Source organism: Ursus arctos, unplaced genomic scaffold (assembly GCF_023065955.2).
Source record: "Ursus arctos isolate Adak ecotype North America unplaced genomic scaffold, UrsArc2.0 scaffold_1, whole genome shotgun sequence".
NCBI lineage: Eukaryota > Metazoa > Chordata > Mammalia > Carnivora > Ursidae > Ursus > Ursus arctos.
In genome coordinates this window covers 16,687,310-16,699,345 of record NW_026622763.1, presented here as the reverse complement: position 1 = coordinate 16,699,345, position 12,036 = coordinate 16,687,310, and the positions used below count along the sequence as shown (strand labels likewise).

Sequence of the window (12,036 nt, the reverse complement as noted above, 5' to 3'; positions counted from 1 at the left end):
AAACTATGAAATGACTTTAAACCTTATTACTTATCTCCAGCAAAATAAAGCTATTACATGACTTTAAACTCTAGAAGTTCATGTGGAAGGGAAGATCAGAAGACATTACAAAAATATTTTATACTCATTTCTAAATATTATATTTGCTTGTATACAAAAGATAACATTCCCAAACAAAGCAGCAACAACTCCCAAAAAAAGTTTTGTTCAACATTCATTAAAAACCTAGCAAGAGTACTTGCGCTAGGAGCTAAGGAAAAATAATGCAGTCTTTCCTTTCACATATATATGAAAAGTACACAGCATAATATGCTAAGTACCACAACAGGGGTATACAGACACTGTGGGATTACCAAAGGGGGACAGATCATTTTGAGGATTGTGGAAGATTCCTAAGAGAAGCTATTCTTGAGCTGCATGTGTAGGGCTGAATAACAGCCCAGAGAAAACTGCATAAAGAAGAAAGGCAATGAAGTAGAATGGCATATGAATAAAACTGCATGAAGGTTAATGTTGTTAGGAAGTTACATAAAACCTATAAGCTTCATTTAACTTAGAATTCTTCATTTTTTGTTTCCTTAAAAAAAAAAATTTCCTAGTTATATACATTGAAAGGCCTAGAAAAAATGACAACCCGGGAGGAATGAGCACCTATAGAATTGAGAAAGTGATCTGTATCATCTTGCAATAAAAGAAACCATGGGTTCTTAAAGAAATGATCAAATCCAAATATGGGGCAAGAAAATTACCAGATGAGCCTGGGGCATCTTGTGCCAGAAAGCAAATAGGATGTTAAAGATTAATAGGGTCATATTGAAAGGACAGTGGAGCCAATTTGAAGAGGTTCCCACTGGTCAAAGACAGTACAGTTTAAGCACCAAAAGGAGTAACTACAATTGTCTGAAAAACATAAAATCCACAAAAAATCATGAATGCATGATCATACTCTATGGTTACTACTCAAAGTTGCTAAGCAACATTACTCTAAAACAAACAAAGAATCAAGATTTATTCAACCCTTCCTATATGAACCATGTTTCAGAATAACCAAACGGTAGTGGTGAAAACCTCTCCTTAAAGAACTCAGCTAATAAATGCACAAGGAATGACCCTTAGAAAAATCATCATTTTACAACCCCTAATGAAATACTCTATCTGGGCAATAATCACAAGGATATTTGACTATTACCTAAAGGTTGATGAGAAACTTTATAGTGCTGAAGTTGGCATCATCCAAAGTAAGACTTGCAGTCATTATGCACCTCATGTGTTGTCACAAGAAGTACCCAGTACCACCAAGGTGTTTTTTCTAAAAACTGAACCTGAATCAAATCAGGACTGTACATCTAACTACCATTTTACAGGAAATAGGAGAAAAGGAGGAGCGAGTTAAATGACAACCCAAGGAAACAATCAGCTAAATTTGAAATGTGTTCTAGAGTGAATACGTGTATCCTCCCAAAATTAATATGTTAAAAAAAATTTTTTTTAAAGATTTATTTATTTATTAGAGAGAGACGGCCAGCGAGAGAGGGAACACAAGCAGGGGGAGTGGGAGAGGAAGAAGCAGGCTCATAGCGGAGGAGCCTGATGTGGGGCTCGATCCCATAACGCCGGGATCATGCCCTGAGCCGAAGGCAGACGCTTAACCGCTGGTTAAGGTGCCCCAATATGTTAAAATTCTAACTCCCAATGTGATGGTATTAGGAGGTGGGGCCTTTGGGAGGTGATTAGGTCAAGTGCAGAACCCTCATGAAAGGAATTAGTGCCTTATAAAGATATCACAGACAGCTTTGCTGACCTTCCGGCCTTTTAAGGACACAGTGAGAAGACTGCCACCTAAGAACCAGGAAGTGGGTCCTCAGCAGACACCGAATCTGCCAGGGCCTTGATCTTGAGCTCTCGAGCCCCGAGAGCTGTAAGAAATAAATGTCTGTCGTCTGAGCCACCCAGGCTAATGGCAGTCTTGTTGTGGTACCCCAAGTGGACTAAGACAGTGTGATATATCCTATAGGAAAAATGATTCAGTTTTTCCAACGAATCATTAGCATCATTTAAAAAAAAAAAGGTGGAGGTTAGGGAACACAGTTAAGGAATGGAAGCAACTTAAAAGAAATTTGAATATGGACCAGGTACCAGATGATTTAAAAAAAATTATAATTAATTTTGTTAGACATACAATGTTGTTAATGGTACGGTGATTATATTTTTACAAATTAGGACCTTTTCAGTTTGAGATGAGTATGAAAGAATTTACAGGTGAAATTACAAGTGGCTAGAATAGACTTTAAAATACTTCAGGAAAACATGCCTAAGAAAAGACTGGCAAAATTTAATAGTTGTTAGGTATATGAAGATCCATTATACCATTCTTTCTACTTTGTATATGTTAGAAATTTTCTGTAATAAAAAGACTGATTTTCTTGTTGAAATACACAATGTATCTCAAAAGTTTAATGTGCATATTTGGCTGAAGATTAGACATATTACATATGCTCTTGGATAACAAAATTATAAAATATCGTCGAATACAGATTGCTAAATTATAATTTGATCAGCTCCTCTTCTGTCCTAAATTTTATTACCTGACAAATAAAAACCAAACTCTTTATTTAAAACAAAAATAAAGTTTTACAGATAGATTTATTTCCCCTTCAACATTAAAGAGATTTCTTTGTGGTTAAACTACAGAATGTTCATCTTAAAAAAAAAAAGGGGGGGGGTTACAGAAGAGTGAAAAATAATAAATGGCCTATTGTATTCCAGAGTGTACTTCCAAAACGGCTAAAAATTTATTTACTCATTGGCTACAACGTCAGTGTCAACTATTTACTTAACTATGATGTGAAATGACCAGCGGTAGCAAACTGCTTCTTTTGACATTTAAGTTCATCTTATAAATACAATTTCCTTTTGTATATTAGCCTTAAGACTACAACATGTAAGTTGAAAAGCAGTAATTTCTGAAAATAAAATTGCACAACTTTTTTTTAGAGCTCATTAACCAAACAGAATAAAGTATCTACATATATATTAGAAAGAAAAACTACTTTGTGCACTCAAAATAACACATTACTATCAAGAGGACACTGGTAAAGGAAAAATAAATTTTAACTGAATGCAATCACCATATACCATGTATTTCACAATGTGTGAATTAGCAAATGTATAAATGTGCACACACCCAGGCATATGCCCAATAGTGACCTGTACATGAAAGCTCTGATCACTTTCACTCATCTGTCTGAAAGCATTCTTACTTTCCCCTAAATGTTGACAAATGGCTTTGCAACCTAGATACTTGTTCCACTAGAAAATATTGTTTATAAACAAAGAAATTAAATTTAGAAGGAAAACAAGAGATACATAATCAAATATTAAGAAAACAAGAATATAGTCTCATCTTCAAAATAACCCTAAAAGATCGAAGAAAACTGAAAGAAAGACTATCTTTTGTTTCAACTTGAATTGACATCAATTCACATATCAAAGAAAATATAAATAATTCAACAACATTCAAAATACTGCTTTAAGTAAGCATGAGACGTAGAAATGATTACTGAGATATCACAGATTAACAGCAATATTATTATTATACAATATCATTACTAGACAAGAATTACCTACCGAAGTAAGTTCTGAGGATGCGACCCATATCACATCAACAAGTAGGAGAATAACAATCCCAAGAGCCATTCGCCTGCGCTGAGTGAAACCACTGCTCTGGGAATTCATCCGGTTCATGATAAATACACACACCATTTGCAGTCTGTTTTTTTGAAAATATAGATCACATTAGAGAAGATTTTTGAAAAACAACCGTAGAAAATTAGTATAAAAGAACATCTGACATTTAACTGATGTTGTTTGAAAGTCACACAGTAAGTTAAAAGTGGGATTTACCTTACTTTAAAGGCCTTTCTAAGATCTTCAAGAGCAAAGCCTGAAAACTTGGCAGATCTGAGTCTAAAAGGAGGTGAAGAACTCAGCGCACCTAAAAACAGCAATAAAATGATGCTTATGAAAACATCAACCGCTCAAAATAAGGTTCATCAGATCTTTCTTACCCTTAAAATTCAAAATGAACAAATGAAAAATACCAAAATGTGTTCAATATAACTGATACTCTTCTCTAGCCTCGTTATTCACTGTATATTTCAAATTATACTCAGAAAAGTACACGGTACAGGAAAAAAAAAAGCAATCTTCAATAAACGGCAATATTTAAGAGTAGGCAGCTACTGGTAAAAAGCTCCTCCGAGTTTCGTAAATACAGAAACTCCATTCGCCTCTCCCTACAGAGGAATCCACCCCAAGAGGCAATGCCTAGACTCGCGCCTGCTTCTGTCTTTTCTGTCTTCGATCTCTTGCAGAGGAGTTTGATTTTTGAGAGGAAGTGATTTATTGTGAGTCTTGGCAGCGCGTTTCCAATCGCCTCACGTGGTAGAGAGAGAGGATACTCCACGCTCCCCACCCACCCTTGCCTGTCACTGCATCTAGCTTCTTGAGATCGAAAGAGTAATTCCGAGACAAGTGAGGAAACAGCTGTTAAAGGGAATCCTCCTCTTCTTTTGAGGGGGGAAAAAAAAGTTAAGCCAGTGACGCCTCCCCAGGGAGTGAGAAAAAGCGCGGAGGTGGCGCTCGAGCAGCTCCCACTAGTGTCGGAGTCCAGACCAGGCTCACACGCCCCTGTCAGCCTTCCCCTCACGCCGCCCCTCGGAGACCAATACCATTTCGGCCAGGGAGCTTCTACCGACCCCAACAGCTGGGGGTGGGGCCGTTCGTGGGCACTCTGTCCCGATTTGGGCTCCGGGGGATTTCGGGGCCCTCCCCTGCCTGCCTACCTGGCCTTCCTGCCCCGCGATGGTGTCGTGGCGGCACCATGAGCGGCCTCGGCCCGGACCCGCCGCCGCCCAGCGCCACGGCCGCGGCCTCGAACTCACAGAGCTGTCGCGGTGCCTGACATTGCGCTGCGCTGGAAACCCAGCCCCTGAAGCCGCGGTGTCCCTCGGGGTGAGGCTGCGGACGCCACCCGGCCCCACTCGGCCCGGGAGGGCGGGGAGCGGGCGAGTAGAAGGGAGCGCGCAGGAAGCGATGGCCGCGGAGGCCCGGAGCTGGACCCCGGCCCCGCCCCCGGACCCCGGCCCCGCCCCCGGCCGGCCAGCCAGCCCGCCCGCCCTGCGGCCCCGCCCCCCAGCCCGACGGCGGCGGCGCTGGGGTTACGTCATGGCGGCGCGACGGCTGGCCGCGCGTGGGCGCGTCTCCAGGGTGACTCGGCGGCGTGGAGCAGCGTACTGCCCGGCGCCGGGAGCGGAGCTCGAAGACGAGTCAGTGACACTGGGAGGAGCGGAGATAGAAGTATAGCGGGGCGTGGTGGAAGAAGAGGGAAGCGAGAGTGGGTGACCGGGGCGAAATGAAGGACGAGGGAGGTGGCCGGGGCTCCAGATGGCCCCACCCTAGAAAGAAAGATAGCAACTACATTTCGCACCAAGTTCAGCCACGAAACTCTCTATCCCTTTCTCGAGCAGAGGACCGAAAAGCAAAGTGGTTTGGCAGAATTTTGCTTTCTGTTTTGTTTACAAACAAAACCTTTTGTTTGTAAACTAGATCCTAGCTCTCGGAGTTAGCTCCGTCCCTAAGGGAAAGCTACTTCACTTCCCTGGCCCTGTTTCCTCATTGATAGCACCTGCCTCATCTTGTCTATATATATATATACTCATATGTATATACACACATATATATGCAAGGATTACATTAGTTTACAAATGTGAAGGGCTTAGATCAATTCATGGCACATAGTGAGAACTCCGTAAATGTGAATAGTAAGCTGTATAGATTTTTTTCCTATCTTGAATATCCCATAAGAAAAAAATGCTTGGCCAACGTCCTAACTTGTATTCGGAAGACAAAAACAAGACTAAAGGGTTCTGTAATTTAACTAAGTTTTTCACCACCCGTGCATTTTTAACATCTTCAAATAGCACAAAGAAATTAAATTTTCTTACTTCCATAGTGAAAATATAATGCACTTCTTAGTTATCTTGTCTTCTCGTTTCACTAATCTTAAATACATATTCAAGTGACTAATGAAACACCAATGGACATTTTTTGTATTGATCCAATCAGTCTGTAATAAATGATCAGCATCAAGCACCCCCTAGGGAATCATTCAGAATTAGAAAAATCTTTTTTTTTAAAGATTTTATTTATTTATTTGACAGAGAGAGAGAGACAGCCAGCCAGAGAGGGAACACAGGCAGGAGGAGTGGGAGAGGAAGAAGCAGGCTCCCAGCGGAGCAGGGAGCCCAAGGCGGGGCTCCATCCCGGGACTCTGGAATCACGCCCTGAGCCGAAGGCAGACGCTTAACGACTGAGCCACCCAGGCGCCCCAGAATTAGAAAAATCTTAACCACGTACTTGAAATTACTACTTGGGGCAAATTTGGTTGCATACATTTACCAGCACCCTTTTTATTCTTTTCTTTCTTTAACATTCATTAGAGTGTCAAGCTCATAATATACTACATTTATGATATATAGACTGAAAAAATAATAGCGGTATAAACACCTCTCAATATCTAAGGGTCAGGAAAACTATATTCTAATTCTTAATCTGACCACAATTTGTTATGTAATTTTGAGGTTTATTCCACTCTCAATTTTGCCTCAGTTCTCCATCTGTAAATATAGGGATAGGGCTAGCTTTTTCTTAAATAATGTAAATGATAGTACTTTACAAATGTATGTAAATCCAAGTTACCATTATTACCACCTACTGCCAGAGCATCCACTAAAGGACAAATGCTGTGATATTCTCGTGATAATGAAGATAAGGTAATTCTAGACCAGCTATCTTCAAGTAGTCTCCAACCCTAGGTTAATCTTCCATTAGCATTTTTTCCCAGTACCCTCAGAAGAAAATTCCACTGTACTGCTGCGTGACAGCAGACTCTGGTGAGATTTCTGCGCTGTGACACCATCCTGATCTCACGCATTCCTTTCTTTGGACCCCAAGTGCATATCTTGCTCAAGGATAAGTCCTCGGTAACTTCAAAGTCTTGCGCCAAATACCAGCTGTCTGCATTTTCAAATACAAGTTCCACAAAAGCAAGGATTTTTGTCAATATTGTTCTCCACTATATCCTCACCATCTAGAATAGTACCCAGCACAGAGCTGGCAGTCAATATTTGTTGAATGAACTTAAGCTTCCTGCTGTCTCTTGACCTTTATACCTAATTCTTTTTCCAAGTCTCCATTTCTGTCAGTTGGTACCACTTTTATTCTAGTCTCACAGGCTTAAATGGTTATCTTTTATTTTTATTAATTTCCTTTTCACTCTTCAAAGTTGATCACACCTCACTGAGATCTCTCAAGAATAGACCCTTAAGATCCACCAGGTATTAAGTGTGACACATTAAAAAAAAAACCCACCTGAAATATGGAGAATATATTTTCTCCTGTAAAGTACATATGAATTTGAAAGCAAAGTTGTCTGCGTACAGAGCAGTCACTAGCTAACTCTCCTGTACACCAGCCTCAAAGACCACAGTTCAAGTTCAAGCTCAAGTAAAATTATAAATGATTATGGCATGAGTGTTTGGGGCCTCTAGTTAAGAATTGAAACCACCTCTAAGTTTCAAGAATGGAAATAAGCAAAGGATATTTATTCAGAGCTTCTTAGAGCAAGTTGTCAGCCACCATCACTTGAATTGGGCCAAGACCCAAAAGCAGGCAGGGACTGAAAGCTTTACAGTAACAAAAGGCTTTGGGTATGCCCTGATAGGTTCTCGGCAAAAGGAAGGCTAACTAGAGGCGAGACATCCTATGTGATTGTTTAGGAGTGAGTAAATGCCTTTCTCTAGTTGGCCCTTGGTTGGAAAGGGCAAAAACTAAGGAAGCTGACAGTTACTGATCAAGTCCTGGCCAGTTGCCAGTTGCCAGTTGCCACATAGATTGTGGTTGCCTTTCTGGACTGACTGCTGCAGAGGTTGTGGGTCAGAGTTCTATTTTTATATAGGCTCTGGTCATTGTTCCTTTGTATCTTCAGTCTCTCACAAAAATCTACTATGTATCATCTTATTCTCTGCAGTACCTACCAGAATGCTGGGCACATAGCTCAATAAATATTTGATTTTATTTGCTTCCAAGGCATAGTTTAATGGATTGAGGTTTGCAATTAAAAAAAAAATCATTGTATATAAAAGACTGCTTTTGGATGTGTCGCTTCCTGCATTTTATGGGGTAAATCATGTGCTACCAGGAAAGTCATAAACTTGGGAGGTTCTGAGATATTACAGGTACAAGGGTTTATTGCACATAACCAAGTCTTAGATTTTAAAGCATTTCAAGGCAGGTTAGAGGAGCAAAATATCAACAGAAATTTGAAGAAAAGTTCCAAACATCCATAGAATAGGCATGCCAAGACAGTGCTTGATTGATGATCATTCATTGCCATGTCCATGAGGGCATGGACTAGAGCTCTGAAGGCATGATCGCTACAAGCAGATCTAGATAGAGAAGGCTTTACAACAGGTGGAATCTGAACTTCATTTTAATTATGGGTAGGATTTTGATGAGGGGGTAGGGAGAGGAATGATTTCTAAGAGAGTAAAAGAATATAAGTGTGGGGGGGGGTGAGAGAAATTCTTTTTCCTTTTACCCTCCTAGATTCTCCTGCTGGGACCCTATAAAATTAAACTGACAAAAGACAGATTGACAAAAGAGAAGCAGTTTATTAACATGTACAGCACACATCATTCAGGAGAAACCTCAATGAAGAGTAACTCAAAGGGGTGGTTAGAACTTGGACTAATACAGCATCTTAACAAAACACACAATAATTTGTGGAGAAATAACAAAACAGAAAAAGTTGTAAACTTTCAAAAGCACTAAACCACTGGAAAATAAACATATGAGGGAAACTAATGGAATAAATGTTTTTGCAGGTCCATCTTCTCATTGACCTAAAGATGTTCTTCATGGCCATGAAACTTCCCTGGGCAAGGGGATTTCCGGCAGTCCTCATTTTTCAGAAGTTTCAGCCTTTAGTCAGATAAAGGAAACCTCAGGAAGGCTTCTTTCTGCATCTATTAATTCTCATTTGCTCAAAATTATCCTTATGCCAAAGCAGCGTATTTTGGGGTGACATATTCTGGGCCCCTACATGAGCAACCAGAAAAGGTGTGTCCAGAGGCAAGTTATAAAACCGACTGGGCAGAGCACAGCATGTATGAAGAGAAGCAATGGGAAATGAGACAGATCAGGTGAATTCTGGAGCTGCAGCATGCTCTGGAAACTAGGCCAGAGAATATGGACTTTTATTTTGTATATGATGGAACCTAAGACTTGCAAATAAGAGAGAAACACTTTTAGTAAATCAGAAATTACTGTCCATTAGACATTTACCAGTGTGGTCGTACTATGGAGACACCGCGTAAGATAAGGAGCCTGCCTTCAGGGAATTCGTGTTATAGGCAAAACTGATTATGTAATTAGGGCAGGTATTTGCTAGGCTGGAAGATACTGAATCTAAATGTACTTCTCTATTATCCCTGTGCTGTGCTGGCCACCAAATTGATGCTCATATGGAAAGGGTCTTACTTGAATACTACTTCCTTCCTTATCTTCCCATTGAAGGCATAATTGGCAAGGTACTAGGCAAGAAACTAAAGGCCATCTAATCCTGAGGAACTTAAAATGCCACTGTCCATGCCCACCCTGTGCCTTCAACCAGCTGACCAGGCCCTGGCCAGCTGAGTGGCCCATGCCAACAGGCTACAGCATGGTAGTGAGGAGCTCAATGAGAGCCGTATCCACTTCCCAACATAATCTTGTTCTCTTCTAACTTGTTCTCTTATCTCTCATCTTTGGCTTGTGCTCTGTTCCTGATACCTGGTATCTGACACCACTCACCCAGGACAGCCTTGGCTCTTCCCTCTCTTATTGTTGGCACCAACACCTAAGCTCCCCCATCTGCTGCTAGACATAAGAAAACAACCCAGCCTGAGCCTCATAGTCCCTGGAACGCTCCCTCAACCCACGTGGCCCATGTGGCCCATGTATAGCCCAGGTTGCCTCAACACCCAGTGGAAAAGATTTGAAAGAAAAAGCAGACTGAGGCTAAGACACATGTAACAGATGCGACTGTTCTTGTTTTCTCCTGCTTTGAGCAGAGGCCCCAAAACACAGAACAAACAATAGGTAGCAAAAGACAGTTGAGTTTTAAGGTGAGGTGTCAGGCAGTCTATGGGGGAGTGAGAAAGAGGGTGTCCTACTCCAGCTTTGCCAACAGCATACCACCTGTAGCCAGACTGTATATGTAGGCTAAGAATCTCTGCGAGGATTCAAAAGATGGGAAAATAATTGTTTGAAGAGAGTTGTCACGTGATCTGACATCCCCATCGGCATCCCCACAGGGAATTAGGAGGTATGCTTCTCTCTTCTTCCAGTCAACCAAGGGAGGAGGGGAGGGCAGGCACTTCTAGGGAGCATTCAGAGTTCCTGGCACATGTTCTCTCATGTTTAAGGAACACAAAACACAAGGACTGGTGTCCAAGTCAGAGTGACAAAAGCCACTGAAGCCTACAGAAGGCTTGCTGCTCTGACTGCATGATAAAGAAAGGAAATTCTCATGGGAACAGCCTGTATTTTGAGGCAGAACAAAAGAAGGTGAGTTTCTCCTGGGCCAGAAGGGAGTTCCATAGGAAGGAACAATTTGGGATTTTAAGGATGACTCTATCTACTAGGGCTGCTTGGAGGGATGAGGTATCCCTAACAGATAGCTACCCCTAACTACTCAGGGGAAGATGGTGAGAAGTCGAGTGGATGAGACAGGACCAGGCCAAGGTAACTACAGGAAGCACATTTCCCACCAGAGGCATTCCATGAGAATGAAGCCCTGCATTTGGAATATACCACAGCAGGGATGTCCTGGTAAAGGTTTAACAACTGGATCTTCAGGAAAACCGTCCAGATTTGTAGCGTTTCGGGCTTCCGTGATATGATTCCGTGGCTCCACACACCCAGCACAGCCAATTTCAGGCTACCCATGTGGCGTCTACATGGCATTAGAAAAAGATGCACTCCATTATGAAGTACTTCCAGCATGCAATGGAGTAGACATAAGTAAACTCAAGACGAGAACATAGATTATAGTAAAATGTAGGTAAATAACTAGAAGGTGATGAGTATTTATTATTTAAAACATTTATTTAATTGTAAGTTTACATATAATTAAATTTTTTTTTTAAGATTTTATTTATTTATTTGACAGAGATAGAGACAGCCAGCGAGAGAGGGAACACAAGCAGGGGGAGTGGGAGAGGAAGAAGCAGGCTCATAGCGGAGGAGCCTGATGTGGGGCTCGATCTCATAACGCCAGGATCATGCCCTGAGCCGAAGGCAGATGCTTTAACCACTGTGCCACCCAGGCGCCCCTACATATAATTAAATTTTTAATGATGGCTATGTTTAACAATCACCTAATGGTCCTGATCATGGAACAATTAGCTTCTGTAAGTTGGTACGGGCAAACCCTAGCATACTACTGTACCATTCCCAGAAGTCACAAATATCATGTTACAGCCAAACCAGCCAAGTAAGACCTTTTCTCTTCCTTACCTGGCTTCCTTCCTCTACCCCACCCCCTACCCGCAGAGGCATCCTAGAGCCAGCCTAGAGAGTGGGGGAGAGGAAGTAGAACAAGATGGGAAATAAAGAAACCAGCCACACTTTCCTCCCAACAACCAGCTTTCAGGCCTGAAATATATCCTTGAGTTGACAGCGGGGTGAAACTTAAATTGAATGTTAGCTCAAATTATATGATTATAAGACAAAAATGGACTTTTTAATATCTAAAAGTATCCAAAAAAGCTAAGCAACATGCTTATTATTTCATCGTGGGCAGCAAAGAACAAAGAGAGAAAGTATGTTTATTAGGGGAAAAAGCAAGAAAGAATAATGTTATTTTCTTTGCATCCTGCAAAGTCCAGCTCATTGAATAAATATACTAATCATATACTGTTGTGTAACAAAGCT

The 12,036-nt window shown here is 41.3% G+C and overlaps 1 protein-coding gene across 1 annotated transcript in view; it reads right to left on the bottom strand.

The window, feature by feature from the left end:
- SLC35F5 (solute carrier family 35 member F5) overlaps positions 1–5,136 on the bottom strand; it is a 38,007-nt gene extending 32,871 nt beyond the window's left edge. The window contains exons 1-3 of the mRNA XM_026510113.4: positions 4,845–5,136; positions 3,904–3,994; positions 3,628–3,769 (exon numbers count right to left, since the gene is read on the bottom strand). Of these exons, the coding sequence (XP_026365898.1) occupies positions 3,628–3,769; positions 3,904–3,994; positions 4,845–4,884 (273 nt within the window). The 5' untranslated portion in view covers positions 4,885–5,136. The remainder of the gene's footprint in view (positions 1–3,627; positions 3,770–3,903; positions 3,995–4,844) is intronic.
- Positions 5,137–12,036: the final 6,900 nt, after the last annotated feature.